The 20,810-nt window shown below is 35.3% G+C and overlaps 4 protein-coding genes and 2 non-coding genes across 8 annotated transcripts; 4 read left to right on the top strand and 2 right to left on the bottom strand.

The window, feature by feature from the left end:
* Positions 1 to 3,434: 3,434 nt before the first annotated feature.
* Positions 3,435 to 6,693, top strand: LOC109012014 (rop guanine nucleotide exchange factor 5-like). Its single transcript, XM_018993440.2, has 7 exons — positions 3,435 to 4,051; positions 4,318 to 4,434; positions 4,534 to 4,688; positions 4,951 to 5,025; positions 5,113 to 5,403; positions 5,687 to 6,043; positions 6,136 to 6,693. The coding sequence occupies exons 1-7, from the start codon at positions 3,712 to 3,714 to the stop codon at positions 6,547 to 6,549; spliced, it is 1,749 nt and encodes a 582-aa protein (XP_018848985.1). The 5' UTR covers positions 3,435 to 3,711; the 3' UTR covers positions 6,550 to 6,693.
* A 41-nt stretch (positions 6,694 to 6,734) lies between these two features.
* TRNAP-AGG lies at positions 6,735 to 6,806 on the bottom strand. Its single transcript has one exon. It is a non-coding gene; the product is annotated as a tRNA-Pro (tRNA).
* A 764-nt stretch (positions 6,807 to 7,570) lies between these two features.
* Positions 7,571 to 7,642, top strand: TRNAD-GUC. The gene has a single exon. It is a non-coding gene; the product is annotated as a tRNA-Asp (tRNA).
* Positions 7,643 to 8,651: 1,009 nt separating this feature from the next.
* On the top strand, positions 8,652 to 9,451 carry LOC109012015. Its single transcript, XM_018993441.2, has 2 exons — positions 8,652 to 9,084; positions 9,214 to 9,451. The coding sequence occupies exons 1-2, from the start codon at positions 8,757 to 8,759 to the stop codon at positions 9,228 to 9,230; spliced, it is 345 nt and encodes a 114-aa protein (XP_018848986.2). The 5' UTR covers positions 8,652 to 8,756; the 3' UTR covers positions 9,231 to 9,451.
* Positions 9,452 to 14,985: 5,534 nt separating this feature from the next.
* LOC109012017 lies at positions 14,986 to 15,910 on the top strand. The gene is made up of 2 exons (XM_018993442.2): positions 14,986 to 15,551; positions 15,671 to 15,910. The coding sequence occupies exons 1-2, from the start codon at positions 15,224 to 15,226 to the stop codon at positions 15,685 to 15,687; spliced, it is 345 nt and encodes a 114-aa protein (XP_018848987.1). The 5' UTR covers positions 14,986 to 15,223; the 3' UTR covers positions 15,688 to 15,910.
* A 22-nt stretch (positions 15,911 to 15,932) lies between these two features.
* LOC109012018 lies at positions 15,933 to 19,112 on the bottom strand. Of its 3 annotated transcripts, XM_018993444.2 has the most exons (7): positions 19,022 to 19,112; positions 18,685 to 18,868; positions 18,139 to 18,196; positions 17,864 to 18,048; positions 17,389 to 17,464; positions 17,224 to 17,275; positions 16,460 to 16,734 (listed from the first exon to the last, which is right to left on the bottom strand). In XM_018993444.2, exons 2-6 carry the CDS (start codon positions 18,826 to 18,828, stop codon positions 17,259 to 17,261), a joined length of 480 nt encoding a protein of 159 aa, XP_018848989.1. In that variant the 5' UTR covers positions 18,829 to 18,868; positions 19,022 to 19,112; the 3' UTR covers positions 16,460 to 16,734; positions 17,224 to 17,258. The 3 variants fall into 3 exon arrangements, with proteins under 3 accessions (XP_035539057.1, XP_018848989.1, XP_018848988.1); XM_035683164.1 differs by lacking the exon at positions 16,460 to 16,734 and adding an exon at positions 15,933 to 15,965 and having other exon boundaries at positions 18,685 to 19,101; XM_018993443.2 differs by having other exon boundaries at positions 18,685 to 19,101.
* Positions 19,113 to 20,810: the final 1,698 nt, after the last annotated feature.

Below are 20,810 nucleotides of genomic sequence, written 5' to 3'. Positions count from 1 at the left end.
TATAAATGCAAGATGTCCAAATGCTGCAAACAAGGTGTTAAGGATGAGACATGTACATCAGCTTATTCAGTTACATGAGTCATGTATAACATACATACATATACATACATATATATATATATATATATATATATATATGAATTGATATGACTTCACAATTAAAGTATACATCAGAAAATCCAAACACTCGGTTATGCAATCGGTTAAAGAGTTACCGTATGGTTGTTAAAGTGATCTCAATTCATCTCAAATTAATTATTGATGAAATTTATTATTTTTTTAAATTTTTTATAAAAAAGTTTAAACTCATCTCAACCTACTTCATAGATTTAAATACATATATTAACCTATTTATATTTAAATACATCTCAATGAGACTTGTAAGATATTATTATTTACAGATCAACTAATATCATCTTAACATCCAAACACAATAAATAGCCATTCTTGTAGATTCAATGTGTCAATATATACAATCACTTAACAATATTATCTACAAGCACCAACGTAAAGTGATAAATTCGATAAGTTAACGGATCAAGCTTACGATAAATTAGAACAAAATGAAACCAAATAGAGTTATGTGAACTGACATATCAATGACACGAATGACTTCAACAAAATATGAGCGGGGCAAGACCACATCGTTGCATAATTCTCCGAAACTCATGAAACGATCTCCACTAGATACTATCATCGGAGTCTTTAGGAGAGGTTTGGATTCAAAATACACATCAACTCATCATTACAACTTTCTTAAATTTTCACACAAAATATAATAAATAATTCAATTTTTTCAAATCTCAAAATAACTTTCCTAAATTTCTACACTAAATATAATAAATAATTTAACTTTTATTTTACTATTCACAAACCATCTTAACCCATCTCAACTTATCTCTAAATCCAAACCCCTCCAATTAACTGTGCAATTCCCTCCACAGCGCTAAAACTCAATACATTAGAAACAAATATCCTGAGTAGGAATCACTCGGTTAACACACATTTTCATTTTGAATCACTCGGTTAACACACATTTTCATTTTTAGCTACAGGCTTGGGAAAACGCAAAAAGTTTTACATAGTATGCCCCGATAACTGATATATGTCTGTCGCTAAGGCGTAGAATTTCATCTCAAATCCGCCCAAATTCCAGCGAGATATTAATTGGTAGATATAGATGAAAACAAACGAGGTTCGCTGCAATCGGTATATGAAATACCAAATATCGATCGGTAATTCAACTGCTGATCGAGAAAGGAAGATAGACAAAATAGAAAAAAAAGAGGTCATTCAACCAAGTCATTATTAGTTCATAATTAAATTCGTAGTTGACATTTAATATCAGGAAATGGACTTGCTTCGTTTGTTTGGTGGTGCAGGTTCATCCAAATTTATTGTTTATAACTAGTAATCCGTTAACTTGGACCAGGTTTGTACTACTACTCCATCACTTCACGGACGGGTTTGATGCATGGTGGTCTTGCCAAAAAGGTTTCGGTTTTTTAGCATTTCAGATCCAAAAAACAGAAGGCCCCGGCCCCCACCCACCCACGCGGTTTTAATTCAAAAGGCCTAACCTCAGCCTTCTTAATTCCTTCATTATTTTATACAGATGACACAATCTATCATGGTACAATTTGCAGTGAAGGGATACGAACTAATTGACTTGGGAAATAATTGACCACTAAACGTTCAAATAATGGTAGTAGTTGTGTAGTTGAAGCATCAAAGCCCAAGGGACGTCTGCATAATGGCATAAATAATTAGAGACCGCCCAGCACATGGGCATATATATATGCATGGCTGATTTGCATGCACTTACAGAAGGAAGGGTACGGCCTATGCCATCCACCGTCGTCCGTACCAAGTCTCGTATTAAATTGAATTGCAAAGGAGGGATATATGAGAGTGAAAAAAAATATATGGGACTTTTGAAAAGCAAGCGCCATGCACGCATCAAAAGTCGAGGACCGCGGCCTGCTTTCTTTGCTTTTTCAAACGGCTAGCTATCACCAAAGACAGATGCTTTAAGATAGTTTTTATGCTGGATTTCACTTTTCGTTAAAATTAGGGTCAAAAGTCTATGATTTCAGCTTGCCGCAACAAAAAAAGGTTCAAAATAAGTTTAGAGTGGAGGAAGTCCTTTTCGCGGACAACGGAACGATCGCTCCAGTCATACAAACGGCCATATTATATCCAATCTCAAATCCATTCCAAACCGCTATACAATTACTTAACTGCCCTCTCTCTACTACATTTAAACAAATATCTCATATTTACAAGGACGAAGAAGGTCCTATCGCTTGTTAGAAAATAGCGAGTAGGCAATATTTATTCGGATGACGTATATCAAAGCGTGTAATGTTATATATAATTATGGAGAGTCCAGTCTTTGTATATATATATAATTTAAAAAAAAAAGAAAAAGAAATCACCATTAAAAAAAGATAATATTTTTATATAAAAATCAGATTTATTCATATTTTTTAAAATGTATAAATAAACAAAAATTACAAATTTTAAAACTGTAAATATTATTTTACAATAAAAGCACTTATTGTTGTTTAGCCGGGACTGAACTGGATTTGTATACCCAAAATCAGAGGCTGTATTCTCTACAAAAATTCACTGCCAATCCTTTGTTTTTTGTTGTTGTTTTCCTTTTGTTGTCATTTAATCTCAGAGAAATGATATTTGCAGTTGTAAATGTGTAAGCGCCATACAGTCATTTTAAAAAAAGTAAATAAATATAAGACCTACGTGAAAAGAAATTAATTTTTTATGAGTAGATCCCACTCTTTTTCAAAACGATTACACGGTATTTATACATTTCACGACTGTATGTAACATTATTCTTAATCTCAAGTCCCCACTCATTGATAAAATGAGTTGGGAAGAGCAAATGCAAACCAATTGAGAATCACACTTAAAATTTATCACATGTCCACCAAACCTAACGCATCTGTTCCATTTATTTCCACATTTTCCTCCCACCGTACCCATACATGAGTTGTTCTTGTATGTGCTCAAGAACTTATTAGATTTCGTTTGCAATTAATTAGGTGAACACATTTTTGAAGTCTATATTGAAGAGTGGCAAGTTATTAAGTCTTGGTTTGAGTTGAAAGAGTTCTCAATCCATTTTATATCATCTAATCATTAATTTTTTTTACAAATTATCAAATAAAATATAATAAATAATTTAATTTTTTTAAAATTTTAAATAATAATAATAAAAAATAAAATATTTTATTCCATTTTTATTTGGAAAACTAACCTTGAGCTAAAAAGGAAGTGTGCAAAGATATTAGGGGTGAGAATGTAAACTCAGGGGAGGCCTGGATTCTGGACACGGACACCGCCGTGAGTACTTAACTGGTAGCCTTATCATTAATTAATTTATTATTCTTTTGAATTGCGTACGTATTCCAGAGAAAGAGAGCGAGAAAGCAGGACGTGCGACAAAGCAGGACGTTCTCAGCAAGGCATGTCTTGATCAGCAGTGAACAGTTCAAATAACCCAGCCACAGCTTTCTCTGGTCGGGGATCCCTTCATCTTCCACGCCGTCACGCAGTAGGCTCAGCAATCATGGTGCAGGCTTGCCCACCTCACAGTCCCCTCTCGATTTCTCCTACTCTGCTCTCTCACCTGGCACTGTGACCATGCTTGTACTCGTTTAGCGGTTCGTCGACACTGCGAAAACTTTCATGTCGGAGAGAGTTCGGATGGAATCTTTGATAAAGAAGAGTGGAAATTTTCAAAAGAGAAAGGATGGGTCTAAATCGTTTTCTGGTAAAGGTGTTCGAGCTGAGTCGCACATTGATTTGAGCTCCGAGTCCAGGGAGAGCAGCGGTTTTTCAAGATCGAGCTGCGAGACCTCGAGTGGGGAAGTGAAAGCAAAAGGGTCTTCTTCCCCGCCTCCATTGGGCTGGCCTATTGGCAATGCTCAAGTAAGCAAGTGTTCGGCTTCTGATGTGGGCCAAGCTGAACAAAAACAACCCAATGTTGACGATTCGAAATTGGAGAAAATGGGTTCCCAAAATTCAGGTTTGTTATGTTTGGTTTCTAAGAAAATTTCAGAATACAATAATTTCAAATTTTGAATGTTACTGCTCTTTCGTTTTTTAAGACCTCAGGAAGAGGAAGTATCCGCTGGGCTGAGTCTGATACAGCTATATTTGGAGCTCAAACCTACGATTTATATCTTTTTATTCATTCCTATTTTATCAAGAGCCAAATAGAGTCTGAGGGTTGGGCATGATTACCCATCGCTTCTCATTATCTGACCATCTCTTATAAATTATACTGAACAGAGATGAATATGATGAAAGAGAGGTTTTCGAAATTGTTGCTTGGTGAAGATATGTCAGGGTCTGGGAAGGGGGTGTGCACGGCATTAGCTATCTCAAATTCTATTACCAATCTCTGTGGTATGCTCTCTATCTAAGTTTAAGTTAAGTGTTCGGTGGGATTATCCCATGTTGAGTTTTAGATTACTTCATCTGGCTCTGTTTCTAAAAATTATGTAGCTACCGTTTTTGGGCAAATATGGAGATTGGAACCCTTGCCTACTGGGAAGAAATCAATGTGGCGAAGAGAGATGGATTGGCTACTTTGCGTCAGTGATCACATTGTCGAGTTGATACCCACTTGGCAAACATTTCCTGATGGTAGTAGGCTTGAGGTATTGCAATGACTGAGTTGTTATTTTGATGTTGAAATTAGTCTGTAAAATCCTGTTTGGTTGCTGCGGAATAACATAACAAATGTTTGAATCTTAAAATTTTCACCATTGATAGCCCTTTGGGGTTACCCATATTTATTCTGGCTAACCATACTGACGGCTGGAATACCAACCGTCAATAGCGTGATAGAAAATGATATGGGAAGGCTAAATATGGGAGCGTCAATTCATTTTTCTTGTTTGCTTCTTGTAAATTCTGCAGGTTATGACTTGCAGGCCGAGATCAGATATTTTCATCAATCTCCCAGCCCTACGTAAACTAGACAAAATGCTTCTTGTAAGGTTCAGTTTTTCTTGTTTAATAGTATACTATTTTCTGTACTGTAACCATTCTTAATTTGTTCGGCATCTTCTTTTGTTACAGGAAATATTAGATAGCTTTGTCAATACGGAGTTTTGGTATGTTGATCAAGGTATTGTAGCCCCAGATGCAGATGGGTCTGCCTCCTTTCGCAAAACAACTCAGAGGCAGGAGGAGAAGTGGTGGCTGCCTGTACCCCGAGTAGCTACTGGCGGCCTCAGTGAAAAGTCAAGAAAACTGTTGCATCACACACGTGAATGTGCAAATCAAATATTAAAAGCTGCATTTGCCATAAACAGCATAGCTTTAGCTGAAATGGAAGTTCCTGAGTCATACTTGGAAGCTCTTCCAAAGGTATGAAAATCCAGTATCGGAGATTTGGAGGATGTGTGAGCTGTATATAATTGGTGTCCATATTGCAATTTATTGATCTCATGTTTTGAATCCTTCCATACTATGCTGTAAATCTCTAGAAGGACAAGACACGCATATATGTGTACGAGTGTACGTGGGTGTATTTGTAAACACGTGTTAGATCCTTGATATATTCTCCATTTGGCTCATGATGTTTCTTCAGCTCTTGAAATGGTCACCGTTCAAACATCACTGATTTTGAACTTTTGTTAATTTGCTTCAGAATGGGAGAGCCTGTCTAGGGGATGTTATTTACAGTTACATCACATCGGATCAATTCTCTGCAGTGTGTCTGCTGGATTGCCTCGACTTAGCCTCAGAACATGTTGCTCTAGAGATTGCCAACCGTGTGGAAGCCTCCATACATGTATGGCGTCGAAGATCTCACGCTAGACTTCCATCTAATCCTAACCGTTCCACTGGGAAGTCCTCATGGGAAATGGTCAAGGACATGATGATTGATGGGGATAAGTGGGAGCTGCTGGCAGAAAAGGCCGAGAGCCTCCTACTTTGCTTGAAGCAGCGGTTCCCTGGTCTGACACAATCTTCTCTTGATATCAGCAAGATCCAATGCAACACGGTTGAAATTCTATCCTCTCCGATCAACTTGTCACACATTTCCCTTCTATTTCTTGAAAAATAAAAAAATAAACTTCATTTGCAAACTTTCAGGATGTTGGAAAATCCATTCTGGAGAGCTATTCAAGAGTTTTGGAGAGCTTGGCATTCAACATTGTGGCGCGTATTGATGATTTACTATATGTGGATGACTTGACAAAACATTCCGATAGGCTGTCATCGGCTCCCACAGGGAGTGTGATTGCTCACAAGAAAGTCTCTATTTCATACTCGGTGCCTGACTCGAGCACTCCATACAAAACTTTTCCCACTCCTAGCTTTTCGCCAGCACCGTTGATTAGTCCTGCCAGGAGAGAGAGAACTCCTTTTGGATTTGTTGTGAAAAGAGTCTTGACGAATTATCTTGGTGTTGAGACGAAGGCGAGGATATGTGACACCGAAAGTTTGGAATATAAAAAAGAATCAACAGCCCACCAAAATGGGATGAAATTGCGTCATGATCGCTGAGATTCTGTCTGTAGATGTATTCCATGGAGAGGATTTTTAGGGAAGAAGCGGTGATAGAACTTAAACATTGAAAAACTTATGCTCTGACCAATTATTTGTTGTTATGAGTTGGTAAATTAATATTTGCTTTGAAGTTGAATATCGACAGTTTCAAATTATTCAATCAAAAAAGAAATATATTGATTGGGGCATTCCGAGAATTGAACTCGGGACCTCTCGCACCCTAAGCGAGAATCATACCACTAGACCAAATGCCCTTTTGATTTGCATATTGGAGGCTCTCATACTTAACATTAAAACAAAGCAACACTGGCAGCTTGGATGTTGTAAATCTCCTGTCACAATGGGAGACAGTTCTAGATTTATGAAAAATCTCAATTAATGAAAGTGTTGAGAATGGTTGTGAAAAAGTAATAATAAAATATTGAATAGTAATTAATAGTAGTAAAAAATAGATAAAAAAAAATAATAAAATAATAAATAGTAGTGGAGTATTCTGAGAATACCTGTGAGAATACTTGAGGTATTCTTGGTATCCAAATGTAGCCGATTGAAAGTACTTAGTTCAAAAGTTTTACCGAAGTCATCAAGCTATCTTGACAAGACTATTACGCTACTTATCTAGATTTAGGAAGACATGAATAAAATAAGATATGGTATGAATGAAGATAGCTTTACTTACTATAGGGAATTTAGATTCTTGACACTGAAGAGATGTTTGGTACAATAGTGTATGGCTAGAAATGGATGCCTATATATTTAAAACTTTTGATAAATAAAATGAGGCTTAATTCAAACATAACTAACCTCATTAATAATTTTATTTTAGAGATTGGTGGCATTTAGGAAATGAAAGCAACAGCTGATGAAAGAATTGGGTGGGTGTATGCTCATTACATGCTCTCCATCATTTTTTTATTATTATTTATATAAAGTACAGTTTTATAATTAAGTGAAAAATATGAGTCAAATAGTTAAATAAGGGTTATAATTTGTTATGATTCCGGAATCAGTCAACGAAGTCGTTGTAGTATAGTGGTAAGTATTCCCGCCTGTCACGCTGGTGACCCGGGTTCGATCCCCGGCAACGGCGTAAATTTTTGTTCTTTTGCGCATTTGAAATCACTCACCAGTCGATGTCGTCGCCTACATCAAACGGTCCGTCCTCCGGATCGGCATCCATGTCTAAGGTGTCATCTCCATTTTCGGTTAATGTGGTTCAGATCATGCTGGGGACTTTGGCTTCTAGGAGCTTGTTTCCGTTTGTGATTTGGTTCCCGTTGGGCTTCTTCTGTATGTGTTTACGGTATTGTACGGTTTTACTCGCTTGGAATATTGCGTGAGCTCGAATTGTTCTTCTGTCGAATGCAATTTATCATCGAGTATATTAAATTGCGGATGGTTTCAGTTTGTGCTTATTATATCTTTGGGAATTATATCATATGGGAGACTCATGAAGTCGAGAAAATGATTGAAAAATGCTATATATAATAATCTAATTGTATATGATATTAGTTTCTGTATTCAACAATGTATTCCGATCTCATCATATTTACTTTTCATGAGTTGAAATTAAATACTATTATTGTATCGATGCTGTTTGCCAATTTTTCTGAGTGAGCTTGTAAAATGCTGTGTCAACTTTCTTTAATATCCAGAAGAATTACTGCTTTATAAGAAAAGAGATGTACACGTATTAATTTTCTGTTATGTGCTATTACTTTACTAGCATATAAATACTACATGTAATTAGACACAGATTAATTACAAGAAATCATTTTCACTTCTCTCATCTTTCCCGCTATCCAGTCCGAGATAAACTCTTCCTTCTCCTCCTTGCACCATGGCAGTATAAATCTTGTCATAGTATAAAACAACAATTTCAAGGATCTGAATTCCCTGGAATTTGTCAAATGAGTCATACTTGTCCTCTGCCTTGCTGTCAGCTGCCCATGAAAGTTTGATCCTTTTCGAGAAGGACAAAAAATAAAGTCGAATGATCAATGATCGAGAAGGAAGCACTATCCTCATCGGCTATAAAACCCACTTCCGGAGTAGGTGCTGCAATAAACAAACATGCCTTTACTCTAGTGCTGTATCCACTATCTTTTGTGGGTTTTACGCGTGAACACTTCTTGAGCTGCCTGTTACACTATAAAAGTCCGCAGAGTTGGTGTGGGCAGTGCATCAGAGAAATACAAGTTCCAATGAAGTACATTTGGTTTCTAGTGCTTCTTGTTGTTGTAGGTATTGCTGCCATTGATGAGGTTTATGGGGCTGGTGAATGTGGGAAATCTTCTCCTGACATGGAAGCATTTAAACTAGCTCCATGTGCATCAGCCGCACAAGATGTGAGGGCTCATGTTTCTGATCGATGCTGCAGTCAGGTGAAAAAGATTGGCCAGAACCCAAAATGCCTTTGTGCTGCTATGCTTTCTAACACAGCTAAAAGTTCCGGGGCTAAACCAGAGGTTGCAGTGACCATCCCCAAACGCTGCAATATAGCTGATCGTCCAGTGGGATACAAGTGTGGAGGTATGTAAACACAATTTACTCACCCTCTCTTTCTGCTTTTCAATTTCTTCCATGCTCCTTCAACGATTGGAACAGCTACTCTCTGTTTTTTTGTTTTTTGGTAATAAATTCACTTGCTCTGCTTTGCAGACTATACATTGCCTTGAAGACTGAAGCTCCCATGTCATGGTGTCTGTGATTGTGAAGTAGTTGCTCTTGGTACTAACGTGCTGAGATATTTCTGTGTAGCTGCAGCATCTAGCTGAGCAGATTACTGTGATATTTAGGCACACGAATAACAAAAGAAATAAATGAATGGTGTTTGATCCGGGGTTCTGACCACCTTAAGTGTGCAAAGCATGAATCAGAATACTATTTCTCTCCTGCATTTTCAGCTATATTCAAACTCATATTTAGCTACATTTAAACTGGTAAATGGCTGCAGAACCATAAACATTAGTTAAGGTTTGACAAACTTGGACAAACTTAAACTGGTATTGAATTCCATACGCCTGACTTCTATGCTTCTAAGGGTAGCATTCATAAAAAATCTTGTGTAGAAACGCAACAGCAAAATGGTGTAGTTGAGAGAAAACACTAACACCTCTTGAATGCTACCCTTAGAAGCATAGAAGTCAGGCGTATGGAACCAATATCTCCTTTTGGCATTAAAGGTTACAAGGTATTTGATCTTGAGAACCAATATCTCCTTATCTAACGAGATGTAGTTTTCTTTGAAACTATTTTTTCTTTCAGTTCCTCCTCAGATTTTGTTGTTTCAAATCATTCCTCAATTGTTCTAGCTTATCCAATCTATGATATTTCTCTTCCCTCAAATGTGCCTTTTGTTTCAGATCTTTCCCCTCATTCAAATATCCACAATCTATCTTCTTCTTCCCCTTTTACATAGGTTCTTCCTGTAGCTATTAAGCAATCATCTAGAGCTCGTAGAGCACCCAATTATCTGCAAGATTATAAATGCAAACTAGCTACTGCTCGTGCCGTTTCAGATCAAGGTTTTAGTAAGTCCCCTACTTCCCATTCTCGTTCTACTTTTATTTCTTATAAAAAGCTGTCTCCTTCTTATCTTTAGTTATAGGGGTGTAAACGGTCCGGTTCGGTCTGGTTTTGAACATATTTTAGAACCGAACTAGTATACATCGGTTTTGAGATTTGAAGAATCGATATCGCACCAGTTAGATCCCTAAACTGGTACTACCAATTTTACCGGTTTGGTCCAATTTTTCTGGTATATTATATATAATATATAATAATATAGTGATAATATATTGTAATATATTATAATTGTATTATAGACTATAGTGATATATTATAATATATAATATAATGATATATTATAGTATATTATAATGTATAGTGATATTGTATTAGTATAACTACTAATACTATAGACTACAGTGATAATATATAGTTATTTATATAGGATTTTAAATTTTAATTTTATTTTAATTAGTAATTTAGCATATAATACAAGATTATTTTATATATAATTATATATATTAGATATCAAAATTATATATAATATAAAAAATTAATTGAACCGGTTCTAGACCGAACCAATTTAGAGCTATACCGAACTCATCGGTTTTTTTTTCACCCCTATTTAGTTCTATCTATTTCCACAAATTTTTAACCAAAAACCTTCAAACAAGCCATCCAATACCCTTGTTGGTGTGATGCCATGACAACTGAAATAAAAGATTTAGAACTCAACCACACTTAGGCCCTTACCCATTTACCTGAAGGCAAACAATCTATAGGCTATAAATGGATGTATAAAATAAAATATTACTCCGATGATAGCATTGGAAAATACAAAGCAAGGCTAGTTGCAAAAGGATATACACAGATTAAGGGCCTTAATTTCCATGAAGTTTTTTCTCTTATGGCCAAACTTGTGACCGTGGGATGTGTTTTAGCTGCTGTAGCTTCTCAAAACTAGTTTTTACATCAGCTAGATGTAAATAATGTATTTCTTTATGGTGATTTGGAGGAAGAATTGTATATAGAAGTATCACCTGGCTTTACCCAAGAAGCATAAATTGTGGAAATTGAACAAGTCCTTATATGGACTCAAGCAGGCTTCTCGGCAATGGTTCTCCAAACTATTCCCAGCTCTTATTTCCTATGGTTTTATTCAATCTCATGCTGATTACTAATTGTTCACATTGCATGATTCAGGACATTTCACTATTCTTTCGATATACGTTGATGATATTATTGTGGCTGGTGATCATCTCCCTTCTATTATGATTTTAAAGTCTTTCCTCGATCAAAGATTTAAGATCAAAGATCTTGGAGACAATTCTTTCTTAGATTGGAAGTAGCTTGTTCTTCCAAGGGTATAGCTCTCAACCAGTGCAAGTATGCCTTTGATATCCTTGAGGATTCTGGTTTTCTCGGCTCCAAACCTCTTATATTTCCTATGTAGCAAAATTTGAGGCTTAGCAAGGAAGTTGGTCCCCTAGTAACAACCCAACTCAATAATACAAAGGTTAGAATATTGATAATTTTTATTAAGCTTAAATTATATTTAATGGGCCATATTGGATAAGCCCACGAGCGATAAATTATTAAGGTTGATTTGAAGTTTTAATTAGGCTCAAAACTAGGTTAAATATCATTTATTATTTATTGAACGAGTTAGATTCCTTTTACAATTTAAAGATTGACTATTAGAAATTTATTTCAATTTTAAATCATTTTTTATTGAAATCTCATACGCAATCCCAGTCACTGCTAATCCTACATTGAATGAACTACTAGATCATATTTTTAAATTCAAACTCTCTTATTGAATGATCATGATCGAGTCAAACTTGAACTCGAATTCGTCGACATCGTATTCTAATAGGGATACAATTCTATAAGTCATTTTCACGTTAAAACTCTTTAATCGAGTCCAACTCGAACTGATAGTCACCCTCTCTCAAATCTCTCTATAAATATCTCATTTTCGTGTGCTATTTGAAAAAAAAAAAAAACCATAAACCTCCTAGTCCAGCACCATGATTGATTTTGTGTCAAAAATTTTAAGAAGCAACGCTATAAGGTAAGTAGCATGATCATATCCTTACACATATGTACGGTAAATAACATGTATTTTATAAAAGTATTATGCATGTACGCCCTCCATTTGAAGCCTCTTTTTATGTACCTAAGTCATGATAAAATTATAAAAATCTATGATTTTACGTAAATAATTATGCATCAAATTATTTATGAAAAGTCTTGATTTTCTATGAGAGTTAGGCATTAAAATATTTTGTGAAAAGTCATGATTATCGAAAGATTTATGAAAAAATCATAATTTTTATGTGAGAAAACATGTATCATGACATTTTATAAAAGAATGCAATTTTATTTGATATCTATGATATGAAAAGTATGAATGATAAGACAATACCATATTTTATGAGCATATTGCATTGCCAAGTTGTACATGCTGGTAGTGCACCCAATGTGTATTCTTTAGGGATGGATTCCACAACCCACAACCACGAGCGGAATTGAAATCTACTTAGATTCCCTAACCCTAACTCACAGGGGTCAACAGTGGGTATTGGCCTATGATAAGTGAAAGATAAGTTTATGTTCATGTTATTTACGTATGTATTTATGAGTATGGATATTTTTCAAGAAACTTTATGTTTATTATGTTTACTGTATGATGTGTTGTTTATTGAGTATTTGAATCATTTTTGTATGTTTTCAAACCATCCCAGGTGATGACATTTATGAGGATGTGACTGCAGGACATGACTTGGCTCAGGGAGGCGAGGCAGAGGCTTAGATAGTTTATGTCTTGCTCAGTTTTTTGATTTAAAGTTTAATAAGTTATTTTGGTAAGCACATGAAACTTTATTGAATTTAAATAAATACTTCCGTAGACTCTCTTTTGGAATTTAAGTATTTAATAAAGATTGATTTATTTATTATGAAATCTTTATTATCTGACGCTTCATTAAAATAAAAGTTTTTAAGTTCAAATTTAGTAGCACACCGATTTTTCAAAAATTCAAAAAATGACTTTATTGGGGAGCGAGGTGTTACACCCATCTTGCAAGATGCTTCTTCATATTGAAGACTTATTGGTCATTTGATTTACTTGGCCATTACTAGGCCTGACTTGGCCTATTCAATTTAAGTTCTTAGCCAATTCATGGATAAGCCTCACTGCCCCATTTAGATATTGTCCATCGCATCTTAAGGTACCTTATGTCGACTCCTAGCCAATATTTGCTATTTCTAGCAAATAATACACTTCATCTCAAGGTATTCACTGACTCTGATTGGGTTGGATGTCCTGATTCTAGAAAATCAGTGACCAAGTATCTAGTGTTTCTTGGTGATGCACTCATTTCTTGAAAGTCTAAGAAACAACAAACTGTATCTCGATCTTTAGCCGAATATGAGTATAGGGCTATGGCATTAGCTACTTGTGAGATCACTTGGCTATTTTCTATTCTTCATGATTTACATATTTCTCATATAAAACATGCTCTTTTGTTTTGTGACAACTAGAAAACACTTCAAATTGATGCCAATGCTCTGTTTCACGAGAGAACGAAGTATGTTGAAATTGATTGTCACTTTATTCGAAAAAAGTTGCAAGTTGGAATCATAAAACCACTTCATGTCTCTAGTTCTCATCAACTAGTGATATTTTGACCAAACCTTTTAATGTTGTATAGTTTCATTTTCTCTTAGCCAAGATGGGTGTTGTTAATCTTTACTCTCCATCTTAAGGGAGAGTATTAGCTTTATAAGAAAAGATATAGGGTTGTAATCGAGTTGAGCCGAACCGGTCTTTGACTTGCCAAGCTGAGCTTGACTCAAAATACTCGAGCTCGTGCTCGAGATTTTTTTTTATTCTTTGTTCGAGCTCGACTCGATAAGGTAAACTCTCAACTCGAGCTCGAGCTCATCCCACAAATGAGTTTGAGACGAGTCGAGCCAAACTCGAATTTTTTTTAATAAGATTTAATAATTAATAGATTAAATAAAAAAAATAAAAGATCTAATATTGAATTTATACAACTAACAAGTAAAACCTCTATTGAATTAAAAAATTTATAAATAATTAATATCTAATTAGTTGATATTTATCTAAAATAACAATATATTATCTGCCTACATATATTATTAATTCATACACTTAATATGATAGCATATATCTATTTCATATATGGTTATCACATACTAGTATACGAAATTATTAAATTTTATCGACTAATTATTAATCAAATTATAAAATATATCTATGAAAGATATTTACTATATAGACATAAGTAATTAGATTACATATTATATAATTAATTATAAAAGTAGTATGCTTATATTATTAGCTAATACATATATATGTATATATTTATCAATATATGAATGAGTTTTAATCGAGTCGAGTTAACGAGTCGACTCAAGCATAAACGAGCGGGCCTTAATGAGCCTTAATCGAGTAGAGTCGAGTTTTGTTGGGTATGTGTCATTTACACATCGAGAGGGTATCTGCTTTCACGAATGAACTTTTTTTTTTCATAAGCCGAGTTCGATTTGAGTTAACCGAGCGAGTACCGAACGGGCTATCGAACAGACTGATTCATTTACAGTCCTAAATAGAGATGTACACGTATTAATTTTCTGTTATGTACTATTACTTTACTAGCATATAAATACTACATGTAATTAGACAGAGATTAATTACAAGAAATAACTTTCACTTCTCTCATCTTTCCTGCTATCCAGTCCGAAACTCTTCATTCTCCTCCTTGCACCGTTGGCAGTGTAAATCTTGCCATAGTACAAAACAACAATTTCAAGGATCTCAGTTCCTGAAATGCGTGAAATTAGTCATACTTGTCCTCTGCCTTGCTGTCAGCTGCACATGAAAGCTTGATCCTTTTCGAGAAGGACAAAAAACAGAGTAAAAAGATCAAGGATCGAGAAGGAAGCACTATCTTCGTCGGCTATAAAATCCACTTCCAGAGTTGGTGCTGCAAAAAACAATAATGCCATTACTCTAGTGCTGTATCCACCATCTTTTGTGGCTTTTACGTGTAAACACTTCTTAAGCTGCCTGTTACACTATAAAAGGCCGCAGAGTTGGTGTGGGCAGTGCATCAGAGAAATACAAGTTCCAATGAAGTCCATTTGGTTTCTAGTGCTTCTTGTTGTTGTAGGTATTGCTGCCATTGATGAGGTTTATGGGGCTCGTGAATGTGGGAAATCTTCTCCTGACAAGGAAGCATTTAAACTAGGTCCATGTGCATCAGCCGCACAAGATGCGGATGCTCTTGTTTCTGATAGATGCTGCAGTCTGGTGAAAAAGATTGGCCAGAACCCAAAATGCCTTTGTGCTATTATGCTTTCTAACACAGCTAAAAGTTCCGGGGTTATACTAGAGGTTGCAGTGACCATCCCCAAACGCTGCAATATAGCTGATCGTCCAGTGGGATACAAGTGTGGAGGTATGTAAACACAATTTACTCACCCTTTATTTCTGCTTTTCAATTTCTTCCATTCTCCTCCAACGATTGCAACAGCTATGATTGCTCTCTGTTTAAAACTTACTTGCTCTGTTTTGCAGCCTATATATTGCCTTGAAGACTGAAGCTCCCATGTCATGGCGTCTGTGTTTGTGAAGTAGTTGCTCTTAGTACTAGCGTGCTGAGATTGTGTCTTTGTAGCTGCAGCATCTAGCTTAGCAGATTACTGAGATGTCTAGGCACACGAATAACAAAAGAAATAAATGAATGGTGTTTGATCCGGGGTTCTGTCCACCTTAAGTGTGCAAAGCAAAGCATGAATCAGAATACTATTTCTCTCCTGCATTTTCAGCTATATCCAAGCTCATATTTAGCTACCTTTAAACAGGTAAATGGCTGCAGAACCATAAACATTAGTTCAGGTTTGACAAACTTGGACAAATACAACCATCCCAAAAAGTTGGATGAAGACTTGTGCAAATTCAGTTATTTTTCATATTTTATTTTGTGCACTTTTTCTGAAGTGAGATTCAATAAGCGGTTTAATGAATTAAGCCCAGAAGAAATAAAAGCAAAAGATAGTATGAAGAGATTAGGATCCTAATTGATAAGAACTGCCAAAGTTAGTTTACCAGTGACCCTTCCGATTTTTGAGGACTCCCCCTCAAAAAAGAAAAAGAAAAAAAAACTACTATTTCATAAACTTGCATTCATTTCCAATTGGTAAAACGTCAGCAGCCAATTCAAGTTGCATCGATTGAACAGAAAGAAACCAAGTCGGTAAGTATGGGATGCTGCTTTTGTGTAGACTGTAGAGAGCGAGAGAGAGAGAGAGAGAGAATATAGTCTTTGTAGTCTATATATATATATATATATATATATATTATATATTGAGTTACAAGTGGATCATGGATAAACTCCAGAGCGTATTAAGTACATGGAACAGTACTAGGTTACTCGTACAATGATCATCCAAAAGGAGTACTGGCATCAAGCTCCTAAATACTAGAAATATAAGACTGTCCCAAAATGTATCAGTTGGGACAAAAAGAACCCAACACGTTTTCCCAAGTCATGACAGTGTTATATACTAATATAATATATTATTGCTACCAGCTTATTTCCGTACGTAATATTAAGCTACATGATCATACTGTCGCCACCCCTGCAACATAGGTAAATTAACACCATTTCAGTCAATTTATTTAATTAGGGCCATATAAAGGCAAAGGCAAAGCAAAGAATATTAGAACTACACCCAGCAATGAGTTTATGTTGTTCGTTGTAAATACTAATTTTTTTATATTTCATTCTCTCTCTCTCTCTCTCTTCTCTTTAGGCCTTTTCAGCATCTCATTTGTTTAATTGCGCAGTTTAACTTTTCGTATAAACCATAATTGGAAATTAGGAATAAATGGGAGAGTTAGGAGCCCAAAACACATGAAAAGCGACAATCGTGTCTTTTCATATATAGCCACGAGTCTTTTGATTCGTTTCCCGTAACTTATGGCCCTTAAAAATGGTTCTAAAATATATATATATATATATAAACCTTTTTCATGTGTAATGAATCTTAAAACCAAAAAGTGGTCTCAGAGAAGCACATAATTAAAGAGATCCATCAACCATTCTGATGAAAAAGAATTCGGAATACCTTTGCGAGGTGCAGGATGGGTAATTCATTCGATGTTAGTAATAAAGGGAACCTGCAGAAACCAAGAAATTAAATAGTATTTTAGATTTCTATTATTTCTAATTAAATCAACATTATATTTACCCATTTTGTTTTTCTCTACAACTACGCAGCCATCATATATACCTTGCCACCAGTTCCCTCTGGAAGCGCTGTTTGGATTGTTTCCGTTTGAATCATCCTCTCCGCCATCCTTTTTAAACTAAAAAAAATTCGAAGATATGTTCATCAACGTCAGAAATCATCGGTCACTATATGTTTTATCTACATATATATATATATAAACATATATCTATATGTTATTTATATATATATATATATATATTCAAGATCATTGAAAGAAACGGCAAATCTCATCCTCGCATAATTAATTCTTATAACTTATAATTAGCTAGCTAGGTCTTTAATTATACGCGGTCCAGCTATATATATATATACATATATCAGCAACTTATAATTTTTTATTATATTACTTTATTTTTCTCAATTTTAGATTATGATCAAACCTTAGCTTATAGATGCACACATAATTATATATTAATATTGAAAAATATATATATGTACTTATCACGTGTGAATTAAATGCATGCCCTACACTCACAATATGTTGGGATTCGGTGGAGCGGGTCCTTGGAGAATAATTTTCTTGACCACCGTAGTAGATAGATGAGCTAAAGTAGCAAGCTGGTTCTGAGCTAAAATAGCATGGTTCCATTGTCTCTTTCTGGTAACTGGAACCCTTTTCTCTAGCAGTACTTTCACCCTTGCCATTCTTGGTAATAATATCTGAATACAACCAAACAACCTAGATGATCAGGTTATGCAGCATACATACATATACATAAATTCACATCAGCTGGGACTGGTAAACAATACCTGGATTTCCATATTTGCCACTGCCACCTCGATTATGAGTGGAGTCCCTCCCTAGCACCTGAAGTTGACGAAGGAAATTAAACAATTAAATTAGATCAACTGCATAGTTCCAGCTGACATGCATGACCAAATCAGGAAGCAAGTTTCTTGATGCAAATTTCAAATCTTATTTCTTATAATTCTCTTGATGAATCTTAGCAAAAAGAGGACTCGTGCATCTAAAATATATGCATGTAAACGTACATTCTCTGATCTTAATATGTACAAAATCAAAGAAGTCGATATATGCTCTCATCGATCTCCGACCCACTTCAAGTTTTGATCAATTTCTAAGCTCCATAAAACTTGCAAGTCCTAGCTAGTCATTAAAGAAAATGGATGACGTGATTCTGACGTTTGATTTGAGTTCTACAGTACTCGCATCCGATTGTAATATTTTTTCTAATTTTAATTTAAACAGAACAACATGCAAGAGATACGCACAACAAAAATATAAAAGACCATATTGATTAGATGTCATTGTCGATGGTTCTGAAAAAGAAATACCGCTGAGGGAGGTGGAAAAATGGATCCAAATATTCCAGAAGTGGAGGATGATGAAGTTGCTGAAGAGGGGTCCTTGGGACCAAAGAGGTGATCGAAAGTCGTGGATGAAGATGAGACACCCACTTGCTTCTTGTTGTTCTCCATAGCTACTACTGTTATCACTCGGAAAGAGGTTTCGATTTCTCTGTCAACCAACGAACAAAACTACCCTTATGATAGATATATATGTATGATCTCTCAACGGCCGAAGACCCAAAAAGGAAGAATTGGCTAAGATTTACAGATCGAGATGCAAACAAAGTGATAAATTAGAGAAAAGCATGAGAGAGAGGCAGACCAGATAGAGAGAGCACGTGAAGACTGCAGATGTGGAAGTCTTGTGAACGGTCGCAACTATTTATAAGCCCCAAAATACGGTGCTCAGATATTGCTTTGCTTCCCCCATATGCTATCATTCAATTCAATCCTCTCTCTGTCTGTCTCTGTGTCTGTCTCTCTCTTTTGACACATGGGTGCATCTTTCGCATCCAAGTGGACATGTTGCCAGCTCCAAGCCCCTACTGCCACGTGTTCTTTGACCTTTGTTCAGTGGTCCATTCTGTAGATGATTTTATTATTATTATTATTATTATTGTTTATGAAAAAGAGACTGATATAATTTCCATGAATATATAAAGATCACTTGAGCAAATTAGGCTCAAATCTGTTATATATGGTCCTATATGTATAATCGATCCCAAAAAGAAGAAAAAGGGATAAGGTAGCAGGCTCAACTTGAAATTTTATGCCTACTTTTGCCAAATAGTTAATGAAGATATTTTACCTATCTTTACCCCAAATCTTTCAAAACAAAGAACTATACTTTCTACTGTTTGAATATTGAGAATCAAATTAAGGTTGAAGGGGAGAGAGGGAGAGAGAGAGAGAGAGAGAGAGTAATCATTCATGATAATGTAAATCTGTTTTGTAGTTTTGTAGCAAGTGGTAGAAAGGATCATATATATGGATATGTCTGATTATCAATATGATATGTTAGGATAAACGCTATCTTATTTTGTGATATATTCTAATCAGCTTAATTCATAGCTAGCTTGGCGTTTTCAATGCTGACAATAATGAAGTACGTACGTAATACAAAATTTGATCATATTCATAATCATTTTTAAAACATTACTGGCTTGATGATAAGTTATTAATATAGGTTATGATCATCTACAAAGCAAAGCGCGCATTATAGAAGTGACAATTAAAGATATTATATATTAGTAATTAATGTTAAATGAATCAGGATCGGATGACATGCATGCAGCATGCCTCATCAAGTGCTTAATTGTAATTTTCTTCACTTTCAAAAAATATAGCATATTTAATATTATATTCTAACTTGCATTCTAGTAGTAGTAGTAGTATTTTAGGCAGAGGGTTCTAGCGAAATCTCTGGTCATTAATTTGTTAGTTAGCTAGCGGGTCATATATGCTAGCTTGTTCAAATTAAGATTTTTTGCGGGGTAAAAGGGTACAAATTAGAGGATTAAATTTTTATAATGATAAGATTGCCCAAGCATTTCCTTTGATATCATTCGTGAGGTTCCTTTTGGATAGATTGGGATAAGTACTGCGTGCATGCATAATCATTCATGGAATTTGACATATTCCAGCACAACGTGGAGCTTCCGCGTTGCAACCCGATACGGCTGGTTAATTGGTGTACGCGCAGGCTGCGGCACGTACTCCAAAGTCCAAATCCTTTCTACCTTTCTACCAGCTTGTGGAAGTATTATAAAAAAAAATAGATTTTTGTAATTAATTTATTATAATTTAATATTTTTTTAAAATTAATTAATCTTAAATAAGTAATTTTTTTATTGTGAAAAAATTATTTTTTGTTACTGTAAATCAGAAAGGGTTAATTAAAAGATGATCAATCACGTACGTACCCATCTCCATCTGATAAAAAAAAGCCGAAACACCTACACGTTCCCAATGAATGGCCCAAAATTGCCTGGGGTGGATGCATGGTATGGTTACTTAATTAGTTAGTGCAGCTACGCACGTACATGCATGAGTACAATATTACATGAAGGGAATTAGAATTCTCAACCTGTTGCTGTGTCCGTTGGATAGCC

Source organism: Juglans regia, chromosome 12 (genome assembly GCF_001411555.2).
Source record: "Juglans regia cultivar Chandler chromosome 12, Walnut 2.0, whole genome shotgun sequence".
In the NCBI taxonomy this organism is placed as follows: Eukaryota; Viridiplantae; Streptophyta; class Magnoliopsida; order Fagales; family Juglandaceae; genus Juglans; species Juglans regia.
The sequence above is the reverse complement of the archived record's forward strand: the minus strand, read 5'-3'. Positions and strand labels throughout refer to the sequence as shown.

What these genes read in the sequence shown, in the direction of transcription:
- LOC109012014 (XM_018993440.2), top strand. Translation starts at nt 3,712, where the DNA reads ATGTCGGAGAGAGTTCGGATGGAATCTTTGATAAAGAAGAGTGGAAAT. An exon ending in TTCTATTACCAATCTCTGTG is followed by an intron (nt 4,435 to 4,533) that starts GTATGCTCTCTA and finishes AAAATTATGTAG; the next exon opens with CTACCGTTTTTGGGCAAATA. An exon ending in ACTTGGAAGCTCTTCCAAAG is followed by an intron (nt 5,404 to 5,686) that starts GTATGAAAATCC and finishes AATTTGCTTCAG; the next exon opens with AATGGGAGAGCCTGTCTAGG.
- LOC109012015 (XM_018993441.2), top strand. Translation starts at nt 8,757, where the DNA reads ATGAAGTACATTTGGTTTCTAGTGCTTCTTGTTGTTGTAGGTATTGCT.
- LOC109012017 (XM_018993442.2), top strand. Translation starts at nt 15,224, where the DNA reads ATGAAGTCCATTTGGTTTCTAGTGCTTCTTGTTGTTGTAGGTATTGCT.
- LOC109012018 (XM_018993444.2), bottom strand. Translation starts at nt 18,828, where the DNA reads ATGGAGAACAACAAGAAGCAAGTGGGTGTCTCATCTTCATCCACGACT. An exon ending in TTTTTCCACCTCCCTCAGCG is followed by an intron (nt 18,197 to 18,684) that starts GTATTTCTTTTT and finishes CGTCAACTTCAG; the next exon opens with GTGCTAGGGAGGGACTCCAC. An exon ending in CCACCGAATCCCAACATATT is followed by an intron (nt 17,465 to 17,863) that starts GTGAGTGTAGGG and finishes AATTTTTTTTAG; the next exon opens with TTTAAAAAGGATGGCGGAGA.